The sequence below is a fragment of the Hemitrygon akajei genome, chromosome 18 (genome assembly GCF_048418815.1).
Source record: "Hemitrygon akajei chromosome 18, sHemAka1.3, whole genome shotgun sequence".
Lineage (NCBI taxonomy): Eukaryota > Metazoa > Chordata > Chondrichthyes > Myliobatiformes > Dasyatidae > Hemitrygon > Hemitrygon akajei.
Genome location: NC_133141.1, coordinates 19,962,125 through 19,989,122, shown reverse-complemented (window position 1 = coordinate 19,989,122; position 26,998 = coordinate 19,962,125). Strand labels below are relative to the sequence as shown.

Below are 26,998 nucleotides of genomic sequence, written 5' to 3'. Positions count from 1 at the left end.
GGAAACTGAACCTTGCAGAGAAGATTCAGCTTAGGCATCTGGCAGGGTCAGAACTGAATCTCTTTCACCATCAAATCTCTGAACAGACAGAACTCAACATCTCCTCTTCCACAACTGATGAGCATGTAGGGTGATGGACAACAGCAGAAAACAATGCGCTATAAAAGCTCAGTATCGAGGGGCAAATGCTGTTCCTCACCGTAGGTAAAGGAGGTGACACTGTTCAATGTACAAGTTGCAGAGGAGATCTGCAGGATCCATTAGGTGCAACAGGAGTTCACACATTGATGTTTTGCTCATTGGAACCAATATGTACCTGATTCACAGTGTCACTATTCACATGGAGTATAGCCAGTTCTCTTTAGATTGTACCCCAGCCACTGGAGAAACTCTGAGACCATCCTGCTTCCACCTCACCCTTCCTCTTGACGTTCATGGTTGCAGGTAGCCCCAGTGGATCTGGATTTCAGAAGTAAAGCTCAGCAAACACATGTTGCAGCATTGTTCACTTAGAAGATGCATTTCTACCCCCGAGTTTCTGTTTCTCTGCTAAGGAGTGATGTTACTGAGTGAGCATATCGTGCAAGGACACCTGTTCATCTTAGGTAAGCAAAACGTTGAGTGGGGAGTGGAATAAGAGGGAGTATGATTGAAATTAAAGCACTAATGGGTATCATGTGTGCACCATGTGGAATCTTACAATAATAGTTACTAAGCTGTACAGCATAGAAACAGACCCTTCAGCCAACCATGCTGACCTTTTTGTCCATTCACACTAATCCTATTTGTCCGCATTAGGACCATATCCTTCTATGCCTTGCCTATTCAAATGCTTGTCCAAATGTAGTGATCACATCTGATTCCCCCACCTTCTTTACACTGAGTTCCAGACATTAAGGACTGTCTGTGTTAAAAACTTTCCTCTCAAATCCCCTTTCAATCTCTTTCCTCTCGCCTTAAATCTGTGCCTTGTTTTTGTGACTGCTACATTGGGGAAAAAATCTGACTATCTACCTAATGTTGTTGTTGAGTTCCTCGAGTCATTGTCAATTCATGGCAACTATGGGATAGTGTAGTTGTCCATAGGGATTTGTGGCAAGGTACGGAAGTAGATTGCCAGGCCTTTCTTCTACACAGATTCTGTTGCTGCCCAGATTGGGAGCAGGCCAGATTCAAATTCAGGTCCATCTGCCCCGAGGTGCAGTGCTGATGCCACTACACCACCAGCCGGCCCATCCACCTATACCTCATAATTTTATATACTTCTATCAAGTCACCACTCAGCATCTACTCCTGAAAACAAGCCCAGCCTGTCCAATCTCTCCTATAACTTAGGTCCTCTAATCCAGGCAACGTCCTGATGAATCTCCTCTCTACCATCTCCTGAGCAACTACACCCTTCCTATAGTGATGACCAGAACTGCACACAGTACACCCAAGTGCAGCCTAACTGGTGTTTGTACAGTTGAAACATAACATCCCAATCCCAATTTTTATATTCTATGCCCTGACCTTCAATGGCAAGCATGCCATACATCTTCTTCATCATTCTTGCCTTCTTACCTCTGTTTTCTCTTTCAGAAAACCACAGACTCCTCTATTCATCAATATTCCTTCATGCCTATTTGAATACATAACTTCGCACGTGTCAGAATTAAATTCCATCTGTCAGTGCTCCTTCCATCTTTCCATCTGATCTATATCCTATTGTGGCCTTTCTCATGATCCACAGCAACCATCAACTTTTATGTCCACCTGCACTTTCTAATCATACCTCCTAAGTTCATACCCAATGGTACTAATATATATCCTCATACAGGACCTGTAAGACACATAATTAGAGCTATACTCAACTATATAATAAACTATCTAGGCACCATGGTAGAGTAACGGTTAGCACGACACTATTACAGCTCGGGGTGTTGCGGAGTTTGGAGTTCCATTCCGGCACCATCTGTTAGGAGTTTTTGCACACCTCCCTGTGGAACGTGTGGGTTTTCCCCGGGTGCTCCAGTTACCTCTCTCAGTCTAAAGTCATACCGAGTAGATTAGTTAGTCATTGTAAATTGTCCTGTGATTAGGTGATGGTAAAATCACTGTTGTGGGGTTGCTGGGGCTGCATGGCTCAAAGGGCCAGAAGGGCTACTCTGCACTGCTAAATAATAATAAATAACTATAAGAGGGACAGCGCACTTTACAAATTGAATGACATTAGCATACAAAGACATTCATAAAAATATCATTTTATTTGCCAGCTGTACAGGATAAGTATCATGAACTACCATAATACAAAACCATTTCAAAACCACCATTTATTCTTTCCTACTACCTCTTTAGGATGCTAAAATGCATCAGTTCTGAAATGTTGGTCAAGTTCTGCTGGTTATTTCCCTGGTGGACTCCACACTGCATCAGAGCACAAATTGGTTGCAATTCACTTGGAGTTATCCAGATGAATTGGCCCACTGAACCTGTGCCAGGAACAGCGAGCATATTCCTTTGAATGGAGAAGACAAGCTACAGGGCAGAATGGTAAGTTTCCGCAAATTTAAAAGTTTTTTTTAAACTTCTAAGATCAATGTTTGCCTTCAAATATCTTCAGTGCTTTTTTCATTCTTAATAACTTTGAAGTTTTTTTTACCTTTTTCTCAGATTTTTCTTACTTTTCAATGTTTCTGAATGTCAGATTTATTAAGGGCACTCAAAGTTCTTGACAGATTTGACAGCTGGCTAAGCCTGAGGCTGTAGCTTAGCTGGCTGTCAGTTCTTTCAGTTGTTTCATGGGTTTGGCTTGTTCTGACTAACCCATGTTTCTATTTTGCTGCCAGTGACCAACAGCTTTGATCCATTTTGCATTGAACAACTTCTGCAAACAACAGTGGATCTATAAAATTACAAACTCATTTCTACCACATTTTAGTGGTGAGTGCAGCACTCATTCTGGTCTTCTGATCCATTCTGATCCATTATGTTAATTGACATGCAGTTCATAAGTTATCAAATTCTCACCTTGTTTGTATATCCTTCCATGTCTTCCTACCTCTGTAACCTCCTGCAGCCCTAAATTCCTCCAAGAACTCTGCCTTTCTTAATTCTGGACACTTAGTCACCCTGGAATCTTACTACCCACCATCAGTAGCAATGCCTTCAGCTTACCATGCCTGTAAATCCTGGAATTCTCTCAGTAAATCTCTCTGCCTCTTAAATTCATTTTACTTATCTCATTGACCAAGATCTCAATCACGTGCTGCAGTTCTTTTCTTAAAAGGCTGTGTGTCAAACTTTATTTCATAATATGGAACTTTGTGGGACATACTACATTCAAGGCATTATATAAATGCAAGTTTGTGGTATAAAAACAAGTCAAAGTATATTGGAGTACATCACTGTCTATTTACTGAGTATGTTGCATTGGAATAAATAACTGCTCACATTCTTCAGTTTAAAAAGGCTGTTCAGCGTGGTTGAGACCCTGGAGGCAGTGTTTACATTGCCAAGAAATGGCTTCATTCCTGATATGTGGTGTACAAATTGGTCAATATACCCATTCAAATTATTTTTATCCAGTAAGGATCTAAAAGGAGAGATAGAAGCCATAAGCACATCAGGCATTCATGACACTGGAGACAATCAGTCACAGTTAAACCCTGACATGTACAATTCATGTACTGGAGCCCAGATTTACACCTAGAAGATAGAAAGAAGTCCTCGTCCTTGCACTAAAATCCAACCATTAACTTCTGTGACCTCTTCTTAATCAAACAAACAAAGCACTTATAAGCCACATGGTCTTTTGTATAATCCTATGCAACCCAACCCCAGTACTATGTCAGTCAAACAGTCAACATGATCCCAATTTTAAAGAGCTTCTTTTGCAGTTGCCCCATTTAGAGGGTAGATCAAACATCACTCCCAGACTTGGAAGCAGTTTTGAGAACTGAAGACATTGTTCTGTGCAGGTCAACAGAAAAGGACAGCTGGGGTAGAGTGACAGAATTACAAATTACAAAGGTATGACATCTAAATGGGATATGGGAATGGCTAGGGAGATCCCCACAATAGCTGAGAGTACGTGGGGGGAAGAACTGAGATGCAAGGATTAAGTGGGTGAGAAACAGAGAGTGTGATGGGACTGTGTAAAGTAATGGTAACTGAGGATGAGGGTTTTGAAATCTCTGTGCTTGGAGAGAGAGGTTTAGCACAGGAATAGCTGGTAAGTGGAACTTTACATGGAATAAGGTGTAGGCACTCTGGAGAAAATAGTTTGTCAAGGTAGCCAGGAGGATTGCTGGGAAATCTGAAGGAAGGAAGTCACAAAGGCATGGGTGACAGTGGCGGTGGCGGCATTGATGAGGTGGGGGTGACAGAGTGGACTGAAGTGAAGAAAGTAGCCACAGGCCTGGATCATGGGATTCTGGGGTTATGAATATAGTGCAAGTGGCCAAGCAGCACAGTGGGGAGTAACTGAATAAAAGGCAGCTGGTGGGGGGTGGGGAATGGGTGGCTTCAGTTATGACAAAGATTAACTGGGTGTAGTCCTGCCCCCATGATAGGCAAGCTGTCAGAAAGCACAACAGCAGGGAAATGTAGTAAAGAGATAAAGCTCACAACACACCCCAGCAGGTGATTTTGCAAAAGGCTAGCATGTAGCTGATAGATGGGAAGAAGCCAAGTTAGGAAGCACTGGGACAGTGTTATATGACTAGGTGGAGCAGGAGGAGATGGTTTTGTATGGTGACAGCTGGAAAAGGAGCCATAAGCCATGAAGCCAATGAAAGACAGAGCAAGTCTCATTGTCACTGAGGACTTCCATGTATAACCCAGGTACAGTCCTATCTACCTTATCCAAAACTCAACAGTGCACTTTGAAAACATCACTGCAGACGTTCGATGTGAGGCTTAGATCTCTCTGCTTCCCAGAGACAAAGACACTGCCTCTTTAATCATAGCTACATCATGATACAAACACAAAAGCAGTAGAGGTACTCACCCTATGTAATCTTCTGATTTGTTGTACTTTTTGGCCAGGTATTTGGCCGAAGCCTTGCTGGGAATTTTTACCATGGACAGCTCCTTACCATATCGAGTCATGTTGCATGGCGTCTCACATGTACAAAATAGACTGTCCTTCTCCACCAAGAACCCTGTTCAAATAGCAGTGACACAGGTGTATTGGCAAGGGTGGTTTGCTTGCTGTAAGAGGGGAATTTATGGTGTGTAGTGCTAATGCTTTTTTACAACTTCCCTGCTCTAAGAGTGAGCTGGAAAAGGATTGTGATGTAGATTAGCATGAGCAGATGGACTCGGGCTGCTTAAGGTTAGCTAGAGATTAAACAGTAAAAAAAAAAGGCTATTATTTAATAATCCTGTCCCTATTCTAATCATATCTACCAATCATTTTGGAAGAGCTTATAATTCCTAATTCAAGTATACTGAGAATTTTGCTTTAAATAGCTAATGCAGGAAATCTTCACAAATGCACTTCAGATGCAGGACATGGAAAATTTATTGTTCAACCAAGGCTACTTAAGTACAAACTGTTGGAGGGAAAGTTTAGTAGGTGAAAGTGGAGAGAGGATGGGGGTGGTGGTGATGTGAACCCTTAATTAAACTCTGAAGGTGCAAACTGTGGATATATGCTGAGTACCAGTAAGGTTATTCCACATATTTTTTAATCTCATTCCAGAACCATGCCCAATTATCTCTTCCAATCCTTTCAGGGTGAGATTTTTGTTGATTTATATAATAAACGTCCATTCTTAGCTCTCACTTCTCTTTTATCTACTGAATCTTGACCCCACTGCCATGGTATTGAGCTTGCCTTAATTAATCCTGTCACTTCCTTTCATTTAATCGTTAGATTGCATTAATTCAAAGTCTGTGCTTTTGCAAGGAGCTTCTTTAACTTTCCCTCACAAGTGAACTGCCTGAGATTGGAAACATCTTATTCACTTGCCTTTATGGCTTTTCAAGGGCAATAATGTATTTTCTATAATCTAGAGGTAAATAAATATCAAATTTATTTTTAAGACTGAAGTGGGGGCGGCGGGGGGGGGGGGGGGGGGGAAGTTCCCAACCTTTTTTATGCCATGGACCAATACGATTAAGCAAGAGGTCCATGGACCCTGGGTTGGGAACTGCTGGACTGGAGTAACACAAACCAATTTTTAAACTGTGCACAACATATATCTTTTGTAAAGCTTGCAACAAATATATATTCATATTGAGGTATACTCTCGTGTCTACGGTTTTACTCATTAAATTAATAATGTGCTTGGAAGAAAACAATACAAAGTCAACAGAATGGAACATAGCATTTCAAGAGTTCTGGGGTTTTGTGGAGTTCGATACAGAATGACAAGCTTTGAAAACAACCTTTAGGACATTGTGTGTTTCCAGACCAATAATACTTAATAATAACCTGCATGTGTCTGCCATAACTACAGTTCTACAGTCTTCACTAAAAAACAAGCTAAGGATGTCTGAATATGATCAAAATCTTATATCTTGCTCATCCTTTTTTTTCTACCATTTTCCTTTCATGCATGATGCTACTGATAGTTTCTGGGGGGGGGGGGGGGGTTACTGTTCTACAGGCCAGCTTCTGGTTCATACTGCAAGTGGATACTCTTGGTTCATGAACCCAGTTAGTGCAGGGTGGTGGGTGGTTGGTGAAGGGGAAGGGGAGATTATCAAAGCAAGCTTAATCCTATTCTCCTCCAAGCGGATCACAACCTTGTCACTGGGTTCAGAGGCTTGCGTGCCTCAATGACCCATAGAACTATGTTGGCTTTATGCTTTGGCTCTTTGTAGGGTCACCCATGCCAAACAGGTCAGACTGAGAGTGGTCCACCAGTCCTCCAAGTTCGGGGGGGGTTCAGTTCCCTGTAATGGAAACAGCAATAAAGAATCCTTCTCCTTCTAAGTGTGACAATATTTCTGAGTCTCCACCCAGACTGATGGTGAAGAAAACCAACAGGAAGCTACTGACACGATGAAGGAAGCCCTGAACACCATCAGTCTTAATGGGCAGTAAATTAATCCTGTCCTGATCTAATGCTGACATTCACCTTTGAGCAAGAGGTGTTCACAACATTTAGAAGTAAAGACCCTGGCTGATGTTAATCCCTGGGATTCCAGCTAGCTCTGAAAAGGTGGGGAAACCACCCTATACAAACCATTCCTGCACATTTGAGCTCAATACTACCAGCTGCGTGATGTCATTTGGGGGTTGAATTTTAATATTCTAAGTAGGGCAGTCATCTGAGTGTTGTTAAACATAAAAAAAACTTTCAATATTTGTAGACATAATAATTTGGCAACATCCCAGTCCCTGCTTCATTTCACAGCAAGCTGGATAACAAATAAAGTAGTAATAGCTTTGTTTTTTTTTTGGTTCTAATTACTGTGGCTTTGCCTTTCTTGTTTTGCCATAAAGTGGAGCATTCCACATTCAGCATTGGTGGAGACCACCCCGTGGGATTCGGCATGTTGCTTTTACACCTTCTGAGTACAACCTTATTTGTTTCAAGATTGCTGTGGTTTACATATGGGAACTGGCACCTCAGATGGTGAGGGTTACATAGTGACTGTGGAATACTTAAGGTGTTTCTACAGAAAATGTAAGTTTCCATTGGACGTGTTCCTTATTGCGAACGACTCATTGTTCAAGGAGCTGTTCACATTTCTGCTCTGTGAAGGAGTGCTGCACAGAATTTGCAAACCATGTTAAGACTGTACTCCTATACACTGTGATTAGACATTGGCATTCAGCATCCAATGGGGAACAGTTCTTGAAGTTGAAGGCAAAAGAGATAAACCATAACATTGGTCAGATGTCCTCTGAAGAGAAATGAGCTCAAAGTGCCATGAGAGTTATCTGTAATTCTTATTAATGAAAAATAAGGGAATTAATAAACAACATAATAAAAAGTAAAGACAGCATAAACACCCAACGGTAATTGAATAGAAAGGGGAACACAATGCATAACAATGGGATGAGTTTGTCACTGAAGGCTTAATTTCCCTTTTGATGAGAATTACAAAATACTTGCAAAATTTGTTAATTAAGACATTAATTATTTTCTTAGCATGGGGCCCAAACTGTGGAAAGGTCTGGGCCATTCTTTGTGCTTTCATTGCCAATTTGAGACCACTGCCGATTGCTGGAATGCAGCATTGTGAAGGTCCCTGATCACCAGTTACGTTACCAGAATACTAGATTGCGTCTGCCTTACCTGCACAGAACAGGAATTTGAAATCAAGCTAAACTTTTTTTCTGCTTTTGAAAAAAACAGTTGAAAATCTTTGTTGTCTCCATTGAAACAGATAATGAGCAGCAACACTCTGACCTTTGGAATGGAGAACAAGCCTTTGCAATAATGGTAGCTGCAACATAAAATGAGATAGGCCAATAAGCTCTGAACTTTGTCAGGAGGCAAAAACCAAACTCACCTGTGCCTTTCTTATTCCCACATTTGTCTCCTTTTTTCCATAGTCACTGTCCAATTCATACACATTAAGATCATGCTGACAAGATGTCATTGGATGTTCTGTGCTGTCAACTGCATTCCCAATGATAGGCAAATTAAATCTACGGTATTTATTTTGCTTGGTGCTGAAAACAGTTCATTGCAAAAAGCAGCACCCTTTTTTGTTGATTGCATAGTGAAAATGATGGGTCAATTATTATGTGCCTGATGGAAATGCTTCTCCGGACACTGCAGAACTTTGCTTAGCAGGTTTGGATTAGTCAGGGGAGGTGTGAAAACCAGCATTGAATGAGCTGCTTAGAAGTGCTGTGCATTTAGGTGCAATGTGAAAGCCGCAAATTCTACAATTCTCTTTGAAGCAAATAAACTTATGGCTGTTCGTTATGGCCATTTGTGCCATCATGTTTGTGTCAGCCAAATGGACCTCTAAGCTACATATTGTAAATAAATTGTGGTGCTTTCATGTGCCATGTGCCAATTAGGAAGGCTCTTAGCTCTTGAACATTTGTCGGGTCCACTGGCCAGCAAACAAGAGAAGGAATTGTAAGTAAGGCCAAAACTTGTATTGTTTGGGAATAAAAAGTAGGAAACAAATTAAGAACAGGTTATCACTGATAACTATGAAAGAGCAGGAATGAGAAAATGAGAGAAAAAGGAAAAGATGAAAGAGAGGGAAGAAGAGTGAGGAAATAGGGCAAAAAGAAATGAAAGAGGGAGGGGAAGAATCCTTTTTAATTAGCACAGTATTTTCTCATGTTTTACCTAGATCTAGCTACTGATAGATCCACACCAACATTGAAATGGTTCCAACACAGAGTGGCAAGCTGTGCCGTGGTGTTCACAGGGGTTTTTGCCCAAGTTTAGGCAGCTGGAACCATACTGTATTATGCAACGGGCAATACTGAAACTTCAGTGTTTAACTTGAGGTTATGTCTTACAAAAGCCAATAAACCTTTGTTCTGAGCAATGGGTCTATTCTATCAGATCCCATCTATGAGCAAGCTAAACAATAGTACATAGGATCAATGCTTGAGCCAGGTATTGGATGACCACATCTGTTGCAAGTTTCAAGCCTCTAGCAGCAGATGTTGTGCCTTGCAGCTGACTTGACCTCACAGACCTCACTCACACCATGTGCTGAACCACTTGTCAACAAATGCCAGGTGCCTGCTGAGTAAAAACCTAGCAACAGGAACTGAACAGTGAGGAGGGCAAGTAAGCGCACTGGCTCACATCACACACCATTTGATATAAGACTCATCAATGACTGTTTGCCTTTCTTCATCATAGAAGACACACAACCTTTGCAGCACAAATATGCAATCTTATAACCTGCCTCTAGGTAAGGCATTATAGGGGCACCATCCCAAACCGCTGTTTCTTCAAGTTAGCTTGTCACATGGAGTAGTGTGTATGGTTGGTCTCCACACTAAATGAAGGATATAAATGCTTTGGAGTCAGCGCAGTGCGGATTCACTGGCTTGAGTCCTGGAATGAAAGGATGTCTTACAAAGGGAGATTGAGTAAGATGTGCCTTGACACTCTGGTTTAGAGGAATGAGAAGTGACCTCGCTGAAACATACTAAGAAACTGAGAGGCTAGAAGCTAAGAGTCTAGTTCCACTGAGAGCGAAATAAGGGGGCACATTGTCAATAGGTGGTCCATTTAGTAGTGAGACAGGGCAAGAACATTTGACCTGGAATGATGGAAATATCTGGAATCCCCTACCTTAGAGGGCTGTGGATTCTAAGTCTAAGAGTGTATCCAAGATTGAGATAATCAATGTTTGGATACTAAGTGAATCAGGGGACATATGGATTGACAGAGAAAGCAACTGTGTGGCACAGGATCACGCACTGACTTTACTGAATGTTGGTATAGGCTCCTATTTCTTCTGTCACCTACTGTTCTGCCTCTTTGGAAAGAGGTGTTTCCATCTTTCCTGCCCCTTTAGGATGTTAAGTGAGATGGCAGTATACACCAGGACTCTCTTCAATCTTGCAATTTCTCCTTCACCTCTGCCACCATTCCCTGTAGCATACCTGGGAGTAGTGAGCCATGTCTTAAGCAACACAAGATTAACCTGCAATGAGATTTTATCAAAGAATGATGAAAAATAATCATTGCTCTCCTTGCCCCTTCCAAACTGGGCTTGTGACCCTAGAATTTAGTGGTGATTTGATGAATGAGAATGGACCGGGAAGATGGAGAGAATGCTATCTCCATTTGTTGGGAAATCTGGGCTGCAAAATCCAAATCTTGGAGTCAGGAATAAAGCTGGGGAATACTGTACATCTACATGCAGAGGCTGAGAGAGATTCTCTTCTGTAAACTAATCCCAGGTTAATTGTTAATTTGAAATCAGCAATTGACGTACGGCTCTTAGCTAAAGGTACAAAGAGATAGTGGGATAAAGACAGGTATGTAAAGGGTGAACATATATCAACAGTGATCTCATTGATTGGTAGAAAAGGCTTAAGGTGCTGAGTGTATTTTTCTTGACCCAGATGATTATAGCAAGATGAAGTTGGCAGTCGACAGAATTCAGGGACTGAGATGTATCCACAAAGGGATAGCCCTCCTTGTGTTGTAGTGAGTATATTATAGACCCCAGGGAAGTAGGTATTCCTCCACAGTTGTACGCAGTAAACCCATGATATACATTGAATTTGGCCTTTGAAAACTGTTTGTGTTTCAGAAGCACAGTTCAATGTGTGCACATCATGTGCTCAGTTGTTACAGTAGAAAGAGAATATCTGCCCTCAACTTGAGTCATGCAAATCTACATTTCTGCACAGGGCAGGTCAGAGTGTTAGATCTGCAAAATACATTGTCTATCAATTGAAGTGCAACAATTCCTTCAGATGCCATCCAATGCATCCCTTAAAAAAAGAGCACAAGTAGGATGGGCAAATGTAGATTAGCAGGTCTTACTCCTCCTAATTTCACTCTCTCAACTACCTTGCCCAACATTGGACATCAAACCTAATCATATTCTCCCAATCTCCATCTTGTCCCCAAGAACTCTAGGAGGCATGAAATTAAAACATTTTTGCAGATGAATATGTACACTTACAATGGTTATCCCAGAACCTTGGGCTTTCTGTGACTTCATTGGATGTTATCTGCCCTGCATATTCCACTTGAGAGCAGGAGTCTCCTAATCACCTGATGACCCAAACAACCAGTGGGGACATTGAGTTAGAAAGTGCACTGTACAAGAAGGATTTGGGCGTCCTGGTAGACTCATCACTATCAACATCTAGACAATGCACAGAAGCGATTAGGAAGGCTAATAGAATGTCGGGCTACATAATGACCTCTGTGGAGTTCAAGTCCAGAGACATTCCCCTTAAGAGGCCATGCCTTGAGTACAGTGTACAGCTTTGGTCTCCATATTGTCTGAGGGATGTGAAGGCACTGGAGAGAGTTCAGAGAAGGGTGAGGAGACTCATTCCAGGGGTATGAGCTACAAAGAAAGATTGAAAGAATTAAATCTTTTTAGCCTAAGTAGACATAGAATGAGAGGAGACATGATAGAAGTGTTCAAAATCATTAAGGGTATAAGTAAGTTGGATGCCAGCTGCTGCTTCAAAATTAATCCATCATTAAGGGCATAGGGCCACAGATGGAGACTGGGGAGATTTCAGACTAACATCAGGAAGCATTTCTTTACACGGTGAGTTGTGGACAGATGGAGCAAACTACCTAATTGTGTAGTTGAGAGTAGTGCCTTAGAGACTTATAATCTAAACTTGATAGTTATTTCAACACACTAACAAAGAAAAGGAATTTGGTGAGCTTTGTTGGGTTGAATAGCCTGTTCGCATCAAAAACCTTCTAATGTTAAGGGCAGGAAACTGACGCACCTCAGTATTCAGATAAAACCTATTCACCATTTTGAACAAAGCGGCACTGACATAAGCTGATATTCCCTGGCACTGACATGCAAGATGACAAAGTTCTTACCCCCTCTCCACCTCCAACTTCCCTTCCTGTCTTGGGGAACTTCTTGGAGTGCTTTATCATATTTCCCAGTAGCTAGATGGTGCAGTCCTTATCTTCCCTCAAGGTTTAATACTGTTTCCAAATTGATGATTCCCTTACAATTATGAGAGAGGGATGAAACAAAGTAGAGATAAAGTGAGGAGGAAGAGGGAGAATAGAGGTGAGGGAGGGGAGGGGTGAATGAGAAAACACAATCAAGCTGTCAAAAAAATAGTTGACACCAATGCATGTTATCATGGACTGGCTTTGCTTGTGAAGTTGCAGTTACAAAGAAAATTTTAAGAGGGCATTTCAAATATGCAGCTTATTGCGACTTCCATTTCTAACTGGAATTTCGAAAGGTTGGCTAAATCTGTGCCGTGAACTTGCTGCCATTGTTGCTGGACATTGTGCTGCTGCTACATTCAGCGTACATTGGCTACATTAAACATTGCAGCTGCACTGCGCTCTGGTGTTGCAGTCATGTACCTGCACCATGTTATTATTGCATTGCACCTTGAGCCATTTTTCTGTTTTGCTGCACTATACCTTGTTCCTGCCACACTGTAGCATGCCCCTGCGTGGTTGCCCTGGGCTGCTTTGCTGTACATTGCAGTTTGCTGCTGCAGCTGCATCATCATCACTGTTGTTGTATTGCAGATCACAGCAGTTGCAGTGTATTTCATGTATGTTGTTGCCGCTGTACAATGCCTTGGTTCTGCAGCAGTGAATCATCGCTGTGGCACAGTACTTCATTATGTTACCGTTAGGTGCTGCTGGCATTTAATTTGTTGCTTCTGCATTGTACCTTGTATTGCATTTTGCTGTAATAGCAACTGAGCCCTACTGCTAGAGTATTGCTTTTCCTACTGTGTTGCAGTTTGGTGCTGCTGCATCACATCTTGCTGCTAACATACCGTATGTTAGCTTTTTACTGTTGTATTGCACCTTCTGCCTTTCACATTATGTAACAGCATCTGCATTGCACCTTGTAGGTGACTGCTGCAAATTTGTGTCTCGTTGTTTATGCTGCTGCATTTATTTAATTGTGGTACTGTACCATGTGGTTGTAGTATTTTCAGTCTTTTATCTTAGCACCTTGCACCAGTGTATCGCTCAAATACACTGGCTCACTGTATTGCATGTCGCTTATGTTGTATTGCTCTTTGTAATTGCTGCATTGCACAGTCACTGCTGCTGCATTACATCTTACTGCTGCACTTTTTTTTCTGATGGAGCAATGCAGCCTCTACTATGACATTGCACCTTTCTGCTGCTGTACTTTACACTGTCAAAGTAAGTGCTGATTAATTATTGTATGTTGCTGCATTACATAGCATTGATCTGCTACACTTTGTTGGCATTGTGCTGCACCTTGCTGTTAACGCATTGCACTTTCTTCCTGCTACATTGTCGTGTACCCACACTTGATTTCATCCTGTTCAAACTGCAGCGTGCCGTTATTGCTGGTTAACTTTTTGAAACTTGGGCTTTGTTTGTGCTTTGCTCTCTGCTAATGCGCTATGCATTGCTGCTTCTCAACGAACACTGGTGCTGTTTTATTATTTGTTTTTGCTGCATTATGCCATTTTAGCTCAATCACAATTGTTACTGCATACTATACAATGGCTGTATTATACTTCTCAGTGAATGAAACGGATCTCATTTCTCCATTTCTCATTTTCTGCTTTTGCATTGTATACCGTGGCTGCATTGTATTGCTTTCGCCCCCAATTATCCCACCAATATTGATCCTTACTGGTGGGTTAGATCTTAATTTTGCTGCACTGCTCCTTTCTGTCACAGTATTTTGCCTTATTGCTGGATCATGTGCTGCCGCGTTTCATCTTGCATTTGCTGTGCTGTAATCACCTGCATTATTTATTTCAAATGTTGCACACAACTACTTTTAAACTTGACGCCGTAATAGGACACTGCCAGCCGCTGTGACAATATCCTGGCCTGAGTGAATTCCAATGGCTGAGTATCTCAGAGAAGGGAGCTGCGGTTCCAGCAAAGGATTAAGCGTGCTTCCTTGCATAATGCATCATGGAGGAGACAGAACACCATCAAATCTAAAGTGGAATGACTAGTGAATGGGCTACAGACAGACATCACCCTGAGATTGGATGGTTGTAGGTAGCAGGATGGCACTAATGATTTGGCCAAAGCACAAACTAGCACTGATGCCTGTTGGATACGCAGTGCAGCTCTTTAGGCTAACCACCAACAACCCCTGCTAAACGGTTCACCTATACAGTGCACAGCCTGACGCGATGGAAGGTGATAGGGTGTGCACTTCTCAAAGAAATATGATTGCGCAGCACTGAGGATCAGAAACCACCGAGGAGCTCGGTGAACCGTGTTAAGCACCAGGCATGCAGCATCCAAGACACCAGGCAAACGCCACTCTGTGGCTGCCAGAGCAGGATGGCACGGAATAGGAGAACCCATGCATGTACAATGCTGTTGCTATTGTGCAGTACTTACTCGCATGGGAAAGCCGTGGCTTGGCTGGACCTGAAATGACCGTAAATCTGGTTTCTTCTAGTTTATTTTGCTTTATTTGCCAGGTGCTAGGCTCATAGCCACCTCATGGTGGTCAGAGAGATTTGGAGCAGCACATAATATCTGTCGCTCAGAAGCTGACAGCCACGAGGTGACTGGATGCCTAACAGCTGACGGAGTACAGATATTCCATGTTTCCTGAAACCTCTCTGCTTGTGCATGCAGAGCTCCCTCGCGGTTCCCCACATGCTGTGAACTTCCTCTTGGCAGGCAACAGGCTTTAGCAGGTTTGCTTGTCAACGGGAGCAGAACTGGCAAGGCTGACAGAGTTCAATAGCCAAGAGAGAAGACCATCATATTGATGAATGGCTCGTAGACTAAATATAGAGAATCCCCAACACAGGCAAAAAGAAACACACACACACACACACACACACACACACACACACACACACACACACACACACACACACACACACACACACACACACACACACACACACACACACACACACACACACACACACACACACACACACACACACACACACACACACCTACACCTTGTGCATCTCATTGGCGTCACTTGGGCAAACCTCAAGTGACTGGCGCTCACCCACACGGACCCCGCACCAGCATCAGCCCCTGTAAGTCTTGCGGCTGACGGAAAAATGTTGAGTGCAAAGATGGGTGGTCAGGTTGGCGTGCATCTCCACTGGCATGGCAACAATGCCAACTGACCTTGCACTCCCTGCCCGCAACTATGTGTAAAGGCTGTGGTGGTTGAGCAGCTTTAACTTCACCTCACACCACCTGGCACCAAGGATTCCCCCCTCCCCATTCTCCGGCTGTCCAAGCAGACGGGGGAGCTCCCTTGTGCCCAGCGGCCTGCTCTCCAGTGCAGATGCTGCCTTAGGAATGCTCCGGCCAAGGCAACCTTACAATGTGGAATAAACAAAAACATGTCAATAGAGCACTCAAGACAACATCTTGCAAAGTAGTGTTGAACAAAGGGCTTCATTGGCCAGGTTACCTTTTTGGTTGCATCGGTTTCTAAAGTTGGGTAGGTGTGTGGGGAGAGCTGGTAAAGAGCAGAAGGTGTGCAACCAGAGTGGCCAAAGCAGCCTTTCTTTCACAGTAAAAAAAATCATGGGTTGAACTATTTGTTTAGCAAGAAACAATAAAGCCAAATTAAGAAGTGACGTAGGGAACCATTCTTTGATTTTTTTATCTTTATGTGTCTAATTGGCATTGGACCCAACAAAAAGGCAACATGCTGCCTCCCACTCCCCCCACCATTTTGCCCTTTGAATGCCATGGTATCTTATGATCCCTGTGCACAGCATACTTCCAAAAGGTTAGAACAGCAAGCCATGAGGTGGTGTGGCAACAGTGCTGCTCCAGAAGTGGCCAAGTGAGTCATCATCATGGTCCATTGTTGAGCACTGGCACCAGGCCATTAGTACCCAAACAACAAAGTGCATATGGTAGTGATCAGGGACCCAAATAAACAAGGAGCCTTCAGAGTCTGGGGATTAAAAAATAGGTAACCTTACTGAGGGCTCATCTTGGTCTCAAATATGGCATCAAGACCGCTTCAGGTTCACAGTTGAAAAGCTGTTTGCAGAATATATTTATAATTCCTGCCACTCAGTTTGTTCATCTTTAACCCACCAGTGAAAATTATTTTGTTGGACAAGAATGGCAATTGACCTTTAAGCCCTGAAATTCTAGTTTGCTTACAGTAGTGTGTGGACTAGAATTCCTGTTAAGTGCTTTAAGGGCAGATTTAACTTGTTCATCAGAGAATGGCACTAGGGAATTGTCTGCCAAGGAAATAGACATGTTTTTCAATGATCTCTGACCAGCCTGTCCAAGCAGAGGCATACCAACCATCCAGGAAGGGCCTCGAGGACTAAAAGGTTAATCAGAAGAATTAGGAAGAAAAATCAAAGGCACATTGGAAAAAAATAAGTTTTTTTGTTTATTACTGATAGAAAAGATAATGGAATAAAAATTGGCTTTGCATTATCCTATCAGGCAACTGCTTTTTGACTCATTTGAGAAGGTAGGTCAGAGTGAGGAGAGCAGAGTCAGAGACCCGGTGGTGAGAGTTAGGAATTGTGGCTATTGGAGGTGTGAGATGAAACCTTTGGGATTGCTTCCAATCCAATACAGGTCACATTGCTTCAATGGTAGAGCCATGAGCCAGACTTGACCGTTGTTGAATTTCACAGCATTCTTTACAAATGTAACTGGCACCTCAGGACTTCTATGCACTTTTGAATACAGACTCCCCTCATTATGACCTTCAGATGACAAACTCATTACATTTAATACCAAACTAAATTAAAATTCAGCCAACATCTGAAAATAGCAGCTTGTCGCCATTTTGCAGGCTGGTATGGAGATTCAGGTTTGGAACAGCAAAGCAGAATCTTTGTGTCCACAATGTCAATAGATCAATTCAGCTTTGAGCGAGGAAAAAAAAAGAAAGTGCTGTTAAAGCAGCAGATCGATCGACTTCTGAAAGGGGAAGAGGAATTTTCTGACAAAAGCCCCACGCTTCCCTCCCACATATTTCCTTGACTTGTTGTTTCCCTGCTGATTGTGTCTTGTAGCTTCCTGTTTCTTGTTGCGATCAACAGCCTTTGCTCTGCTTCTTCTGTACCCAGTTGGCAGGCTTTGGTTGGGGGGGGGGGGGTCATCGCACTGCAGCTCAGGTTAAACTGCCATTCGGGTTTTCAACAGAGGCAAGCCTTGCCCCTCAGAACACTCTGACAAATTTGACAGTCCATAAAATAACAAGTAAAAAAGTAACTCCCCAGATGAATTCAATCACCATTTAATTTTCATATCTTTCCTGTTCTAGCTTATCTTAGAGGGAGTTCAGTTTGTGTCATCGGGCCCAGTTGGATACAATCCGCTTCAAACAACCTATCACTGAACTTTTCAACAGCCTCAGAAAACAGCTGCTAAAACCGAGGTCCTTACCTAGGGCTGGGTCTGCACACTCTCTGTACTGTTCCGGAGTACAATATGGAGCATCCCCTAAACAAAGAGAGAAAAAATTTGCGGTCAGAAGACTAATGCATATTAATATTTGCCTCTTTAGGAGGTTGCTTACATCAATTACTTTATTACAGTTCCAATTATTGGATTGATTTACTATCCTGAAAGTCTCTTTGTGGAGATCCTTGAAGGAAAATCATTCAAATCTTGCAAATACAGTCATGTTTGATTCGAGGCCACAATACAGGCACGCCATGTCAGGAGGAAGAGACCTTCCAAGTCCTACCGTCAAGGCTCTGAGTGGTTTTCCCATTGCCTTTTCCTCAGCCATATGGACACCTACATGAACAGCCTTTACAACCTCCTGCCCTCCCCACCATGCCCAGAACGTGGCATGCCACACATACTGTGATCTTTCCTGGACCCCTGTGCTTGCACACGATGGTTCACCTCCCATATCCAAAAGAAAACCATTTCAAATTTGAGAAAAGATGCAAATCTAAAAGGTGGTTAGAAGTTACTGCAGCTGACACCCAGCAGGCCAATGGTATTCATTTGCCACTGAGCTGTCTTCACCAACGTGCACTTTTAGCTGTTATAAAAAGACTAAGACTATATAATTTCTCGAGGAGCAGAAGCAAAAAACATAAAAGTTGCTAAGTCTTTCTGGAACTTGAACTACTCTGCAGAGTTCAAATCTCTATCACATAAAAAGCATATGGAGGCAGCTGAGACATTGCAAAGATTTACAAGAATGATGCTGAAGCAATTATAAACAAAGATGGAATAAGGTGGGACTTCTTTTCTCTACAAAAAGGAAAAGAGAGGGCTGCCTTCTAGAGGCATATAAGTTTATGAAGAGGTTTGATGGGATATACGTAAAGAAAGGCAGAGGACAGGCCAATAATAGAAGACAGAAACATGTCACAAATAAATTCAGCATTCACGTCAGGGGGAACTAAACCATGGAACAGGACAGTAGTTGAGGTAAATGCCATTGGTGCCATGAATTGGATAAACATAAGGAAGAGAACAGAACAGAAGGACATGCTGAAGGGGTGAAAGGAAGTAGAGCTGGGGAGACACACACAAAAGGCTGGAGGAACTCAACAGATCTTGCAGCATCTATGGAAAAAAGTCAACGTTGACTATTTACTCTTTTCCACAGAAAAGGCTGAGTTCCTCTAGCCTTTTGTGTGTTTTGCTTTGGATTGCCAGTATCTGAAGATTTTCTCATGTTTGTGATACCACAGAAAACCTGTTGGATTAAATGACCTATCTCTAAATTCTATGTCACTTATAGACAGTTTAGTCCCTTGACTAAATTGGTATAGGATGGCTGAAGTAAGAGCTAACATTGACAACAGTTGTTTTTAATCTAAAAGCCAAAAGTAAAAAAGCACAGATATACAAACCAAACAGAGAAAGAACAGAGGGAACGTGCGAGAGGCTTGCACAAGCACCAAAGGAAAGAACTAGGCAGAAACACAAACAATATGACGTTTACAGTGTGGAATAGATTGAGGAGAGGGAAGGGTAGATGTCTGGATCAGTGGACTTACATCGAGGCAGACAGTCATGCCCTGAGGAGGAGGTTCTCCAATCCATACACACAGAAAAGCCAACATCCAAGTTTTTCAATTGTCTTCCCTGTTGCCGGTGATTCCAGGAATTAAGATAAGAATTCTGGATCAAAGCTACACTTGCCAAATCTCTTCCTGTCGCTGTGCCAACTAAGAACTTCTAGTTGAACAATAATATTTAAAGTGGTTTCACGTGCATTCACACTGGGAGTGAATAAAGTGTTTAAGCTACCCGTCCTTCCAACTGCTGCCATTTAAACGATTGCCATCCCTAAGTTTGCTTTCTGGTGGCAACAGATCCCCTACATGACCATTTCTTTTGGCCTCACTTTACATTTTCGATTGGTACCCATGGGCATACAGTATCTGGAGAAAGAAAAGGTAAGGAAAGATGCACTGCATCTGAAGTTATATCAGAGGCAAATGGCCCTTCTTCATGTCCATGCATAGTTGCACCTATGTGGGTTTTGTTCATGAAAATTTTCTAAGTCTTCAGTTGTGACAGTGTTCCACCCATCTACTGGGACCCAAGCTTCAGCCAAGTAGCACAGCTGGCACACCATTACCAGTGTCTTCCAAGTGGTTGCGCATCAATATGGCAACAGCTGGTAGTAATAAGAAATGTAACCCCTAATTTGCAAATGGGGGTGGGGTGAGGGAGAGGGGTTGGTTGAAGTCGTTGAGTGGGGGAATAAGGATTCCCTGGAGAGCAAGACATTATTAATGGTTGGGACATGATGGCACATGGGTCTCTGTGCCACCATAGGCTTCCAGTCCAGAACAATGTAGCTGTTCAAATTCTTCAATGACAGCCTCAGACAAGTGCCAAGAAAAGATGGACTGAGATACTTGCAGTTGCTGGAATTGTCATCAATAAACACTGCTACAGTTTAAGGCAGCATTTCGGATGCCTTGACTGTGGAGTATTCCACAATACAGCCCAGTCAAGACACCAGGATTATTGGAGCTTGTAGTGCACCTACAGAAAGACTGGTAACTTCAATGTAGAGATGAACATGAGCAGGTGTATGCAGATACCACCTGACAAAGTCTCTTATGGGCTACTGGCAACAATGTGCCAGGCTGCCATCAGTGAGACTTTCCCTAAAGGCTTACAACCACCCATTGTGTTGAGACACTTTTAACATGTCTCCATCATGTTGTCACCAAACCATCTTTTTACTATGCTGTTCACTGCTGCAAAACTTTAGCCCAGCAATCTGATACTGGCATGAGGAGTATACATTATGGACACCACATCAAGAACACCCTCTAGACAACTTTAAACATTAATGAACCAAATTTTAATTCTTCAAGATTGATGCATGTGCGACGGGTTTTCAGCAATGCAACGCTTACCTCCATTGTCACACCAATGTTAAAATTCATCAGTCTTGTTCTCACAGCCTCCCAGCAATGTTAAAGCTCTATCTGCAAACTGTTTTCTGATCAGGCATTCTCCACCATGAATGTGTCCATGAGTGCTCAGGATCATGGCCTTGGGTTCCTTCTGAGCGATTTCTTGTAATGAGGCATTTTGGTGCTGTGCATCAGTGCGAGTGGAACTACCCATCATCTTGAGATGGGTTATCTGACAGCTCATTGATCTTCCCAAACCAGAAACTGCCAGCATAGCCTAGGTCCTGCATTACTTTCTGCTACGTATGGCGCTCCATTGTCATGGTTCATCCACAGGGGATGTGCAACAGAGGAGTCTCTTATCTACAGGCTGTTCCCAGGACACACATCGAGACAAACGTCAAGGTCCACCTGAAAATGGTCTTCGAGCATAGTATCATGTGCAGACTGTTACGTTCCAGGCTGTCGGGAAGGACCACAGTCTGGGCTCCTTCCATTACTGCACATGAAAAGGCTGAATCAGGTGGGAAAGCCCTCTGATCCATGGCACTGGCTGCATTGAGCTTCAGTGCATCTCTGCTAAGAAAAACCTGGAGCTGGGGTCCCTAAGGCGGTCTCATGTTGAGCTCAATGCTGACTGGCAACTCCCGTGATGTTGCTGGTACCAAACTGTATTGGACTCCGCAATTTCGTTGGGTTCATCAGCTACTTGGACAGGGGTAGCCTGCTGTATGGGCAACAACTTGCTCTCCATATTGTACTGCCCTGGCCTATGTATCTTGAAGCCAGTTGGGACACAACAACCATGGTCCACCGAGACCAGTGGAGGGCATCAATGTAATGACCATGAATATAAAAGTTTTGAACTATTTCTTCTTTTGCATATACATTTTATTATGAATAAAGTTACTTTTGGAAATAAAAAAAAGGCATGGCACTCAAATGAGTGAAATGCCTTGAGGCTGTCAACTACACCTTGACCCATACTAACACAAGTTCTGTCACTGAAAGGCAGCATTGCCATGCTGTGACTTGTGGTCAGTGCAATTTTTGGCACCAATAAGAAATGACAAGTAACCAGGGTGCACCCTATACAACTGCAGGGCAGCCCAACCCATCCTGGAACAACAGAGATGGGCACTGAGATGCATGACAGTGGCACTGCTATAGATTATCATGGAGATATCTCATGAGAACAGGGGCAATGTGTCAGATCACTCTTTCTACAGATACTCTCAGCATTTTGTTTTTAATCACACACTAGAGTTCTGAAAACCCATCCGAAAATTATCACCTGCAGACAAGCATAGGATGTGGACTCCTTAGCAAAGAATTGGCTGTAACAATCTCCAATGGCTTTACTCAGAAGCCGCCTTTCTCTTCAAAGAGCACAGGGGTTCTTGCTTTCTTGCTCCTCCTCCTCCACCTCCAGCAGAGTACCCTCCCCTACTTTAATCTCCAAGTCTTGTGGGGAGTGCACCAGAATTGATGATTGTGGGAGTTATGTTTCAGTGATACATGTGTTGGGTTTGGGCCTCTTGCCCCCAGCACTGCATCCTAGACCACACCAGGGGAAAGCAGAGAGCACTGTTGGTGACAACATGGCCAACACCTGTGGAAGAAAAGATGCTCAGACAAGTGCAAGCACAGGTGGAATGCACAGGGTGGAATGAGATACATGCAGTTGCTGGAACGGTCACCAACAAACACTATTGGCATTTTGAGGCAGTGCTTCAGAGCTTTGACTGATTCTTGACCTGCAATGCAGACATGCACCTTTTGCCTCCACAGATGCTGTTCAACCCACTGTGTTCTTCCAGCATTCTGAATGTTGTTCCAGATTTCAACACCTGCAGTCTCTTTTGTTTTCAAATCGTTGGCACATTGTTTACAACACAGGGGACCACAGGTTTTGGTTGCCAGTACATTCTGCAGTACTAGTGTGCAATGTAAGTTCAGGAGGAGGAGCTTGGGAAGGAGGTGTGGCATTGGAGTACCTCTGACCATTGTCCAGTGACCTCCTCCAGAATCAGTTGTGACTTTGTGGGGAGGAGGAGGCTGCTGCCGTCTGAGGTTAGGCTCACTCCACCACATGATTCTGAGGCAGACCCCCTGATGCAGAATCAGGTTAAGAGGTGTAAGTTCCTGCTGTGTCACAGCCAGACTTCGCTATATTGTGAGGGAGTGCGAGGAGGAAGAAACACAGGAAATAAAAGCAATAAGAAGCTTATGATGTCCCTTGGATCCACTCCACCATTCAATATCATGCCTGATCTTTGGTCTCAGCTTCACTCTGCCTGTATCCTTTCTAACACAAAGCAGCTATGAATAGCTCACATTTAAGAATCACGTGTACTTTGCACTATATAACATTCAAAGTCATGGCAGTCAATCTGAGCTGGAAACGTTTTGCACTTGCTGGAGTATTTGGATAGGATAGCAGCTTCCTCCATCACCGCCCTCTACCTGTGCTTCACTGTAGGCAGGGCATTGGTATCTGTGAGCGCTTACATCCTCTATTCCAGTTACTCTGGGAGGATTGATGTTGCAATTTGAGAAATGCCTGTGATTTGGGAGTTGTGGCATTCATTTCAAGCTGTTTCCATACCATCATTCTCCTGCTGCAGAGCCTCGCCATGTTTTACTCCCTAAGAAATAGGCCCAGTTGTGCATAATGGAGCGTGAAAATGGCTAGTGAGGGGCCATCAGGATCCATCTGTTTGCAAAAATTCTCGAGGACCCTGAGGCTTTTTGACATTCTCTTGTGAGGATCATTCAAAAGGGCCATGGTGTTGTAAAAGGCAGAGCAATACAAAAAATATTCTGTTCTGAGGTAAAATCCTGAACCATCATTATCCAGTGAACATAAAACATATGTGGTAATGTTAATGTTGATGTATCGTCTCCAAGATCAGAGGCTGGGGGTATGCAACTTTGCCATGTGCAGACAGTAATGGTGATAGAAGTAATTGTTTTGTTATTCTACTCCGCGCCTTACGGTGCATCGGCGGCAGCCTTGCCATTTCTTTAGCATTTATCTGTTTTTTTATGAGGCCGAGTTACTAGCTCAACGCTCGACCCTCAACCCAGCACAGATGAAAAGTGTGCAAATAACCAGCTGGACTCGAACCCAGGACCACTCACCCCAAAGTCCGGTAATGATGCCACTACACCACCAACCATCTTGAGAAGAGTAAAGAATAGCTTGATTTGAAACATACAGTGAAGTGCGTCATTTGTGTCAAATCAAATCTGCGTGGGATGTGCTGGGCAGCCCACAAGCATTGCCATGTTTCCAGTTCCAATATAGTATGCCTTAACTCACTACTCTGTAAATGTAGGTTTTTGGAATGTGGACGAAATCCGGAGCACCCATACTGGTGTTGTGATAAGTTTACACTAACCACTACACTACCACATGTCATTCTGATACCTCTGTTTCACAATACTCTGGTCAGAAACATGAAATATATTAAATACCCTGATTAAGAGTATCCAGGTTAATTTACAGGATGTTATAAATTCCACTTTGCTCCTTCTAGGGAATCCAAATGAACCCCATCTAGCCCCAGAAGTACAAAAACTGATGAATTACAGGGCCATGGCACAAACTGACTGAGAGACAACACAGCAGTTTTACCCAATATTAACTCATTGGCACCAGATGTTTCACACTTGTGTAGTGTTTTGTTTTACAAAGTGAAGAACTGTAATAAAGGAAGATACACATCAGGGGCTTCCACAGTGACCGAGCAAAGGACTGTGATCCTCGACATGTTAGTTAGCATGCCTTACTAACACTTCCAGTAGCTCGTTCCAATATTTTCACCACTCAAGATTCAAAGTACATTTATTATCATAGAATGTATAAATTATACACCTTCAGCCACAAAGCAAGAAACCCAAAGATCCCAATTTAAAAGAAAATAAGACCATAACCACTGGGCAGAGAATGAGGGGGAAAGAACTCACACTCCATGAAAACAATAGAAGCAAATGACAGCATTCTGAGTTCTTAGATCTGCTCCCCAGAGCAGGCAGAGTAGTAGGCCCAAGCCTTGATCTCAGTTCATTATAGTAGCAGGGCAAAAGTGCCATGAAACTCACTGAGACGACAGCCGCCAGAGAGAGAATGAACATCGTGGGAGAGCAAGCAAAATCAACCTGACCCTCTCCTCCGGTCCCGACATTCAGGCTCTCCAGTTTATCTGAACTGGCACCTAAACTGTCTAAGCGCCAGGTAGTGCCTTGGTCTAGGACCTGGGACCCGGCACAGTGACACACCCGAAGCTGTTCTCGATCTCAGCAAATTAGCTCGGCCCTTGGAGCGATCCAACTTCGCACTCGGGTTAGGTAGATGGACATCGAAACTCTTCTGCATTGACTCCTCCCCTCTTCAAATTGTTCGTTCCAACAGCGACAGCGATACCAACTCTGTCTGCAGCCCCATCTTGAAAATGTTGTGTTCCAGCTTTGTGATACGCCAGCACGGCTCATCCTTTGAATCAGCTTTGCCCCCGCTTGCTTCTTCATTGTTTGTGGTGATAGTTGACCATAACTTACTTCAGGAAAGGTGTTACTTCATTTTTCAATCTTTTTTATTGATTTTCAAATAAAGAATATACAAATACAAATTGAAAGAGGAGTTTAACAAGTAGATAATATAAAAGACATATAAACAGCAATATTAAAGACAAAAAGCATATAATATCAAACTCAAATAGGTAATATATAATGCTGTTATATATACAATGGTCAGAGATAAATTACAACTCCTCATAGCAATCGTAAAAAACAAAGATTGGAAGTTTTATTGATAGAGAAAGAAAAACCCCACTAACTAAACTAAAACAAAAAAAGAGAGAAAGAAAGAAAAAGAAAGATTGGGCAGTCCAAATGAGGATAAACTTAAAAAAGAAAGAGAGAGAAAAAAATGCATCCTTCCAGTCATCTATTCATAGAGAAGAATATTCTCCAAAGAGAATAAAGAAAAATAAATAAATAAAGATAAATTAAATCATGTGAAAATATTGAATAAAGGGTCGCCAGACTTGTTCAAAATCAAAAGATGTATCAAATGTCCGGCTTCTAATTTTCTCCAAGCTTAAACGTGACATGATGGAGGAGAGTCAATAGAAAACAGTGGGCGAGTTAGATTCTTTCCAGTGTAGCAAAATAGCTCTCCTAGCCAGTAAAGTTGAAAAAGCTATCACATGTTGGGCAGAGGCAGACACTTTGCTTGCTTCCTCTGGGAAAATCCCAAAAATTTCTGTAAGTGGATTAGGTTGAACATCCATATCTATAACTTTATATAATGTTCCAAACACATCCCTCCAAAAATTATTTAAACTTACACATGACCAAAACATATGGGTTAGAGTAGCCACTTCTGCATTACATCTACCACAAATAGGGCAAATATTAGGAAAAATACGCGCCAATTTACCTTTGGACATATGGGTCCTGTGTACTATCTTAAACTGAATTAAAATATGGCATGTGCAGATAGATGAATTATTAACTAAATAATAAATTTTACTCCATTGGTTATCTGAGAGTGAATGTTGAAGTTCTACTTCCCAGGAGCGTTGAACCCTATCATTAGACGATGTGTGAGCATTCATTAACTGTTTATAAATGATAGCTATTAATCATTTTTGAAAAGGTTTAAACTGAAAAATAACATAAGCCAAATTTGAAGAGGAGATCAAGGGGTAATTTGGTAAAAAATCACGTAAGAAATTCCTAACCTGTAAATACCTGAAAAAATGTGTATTGGAGATATCATATTTATCCATTAACTGTGAAAAAGACATTAAACAGTCTTGTAAAAACAAATCTAAAAAAGTTTTTATTCCCTTAATTTTCCATGTTAGAAAAGCCTTATCCAAAGTTGATGGTTTAAAAAAGAAATTAGAATAAATATTACTAGAATGTAAAAAATCATTTAATTCAAAAAATCTACGAAATTGAAACCAAATTTTTAAAGTATGTTTAACAATAGGGTTAAGAGCTTGTTTACCTATTCTGGAGAACGAGAAGGAAAGAGGAGCTCCT

General features: G+C 42.4%; 1 protein-coding gene across 3 annotated transcripts in view; it reads right to left on the bottom strand.

The window, feature by feature from the left end:
- asic1b (acid-sensing (proton-gated) ion channel 1b) overlaps window positions 1-26,998 on the bottom strand; it is an 857,627-nt gene that overhangs the window by 52,782 nt on the left and 777,847 nt on the right. For all 3 annotated transcript variants that reach the window (XM_073071028.1, XM_073071027.1, XM_073071029.1), the window contains exons 5-6: window positions 17,982-18,038; window positions 4,991-5,144 (exon numbers count right to left, since the gene is read on the bottom strand). In XM_073071028.1, coding sequence (XP_072927129.1) covers window positions 4,991-5,144; window positions 17,982-18,038 — 211 coding nt within the window. The remainder of the gene's footprint in view (window positions 1-4,990; window positions 5,145-17,981; window positions 18,039-26,998) is intronic.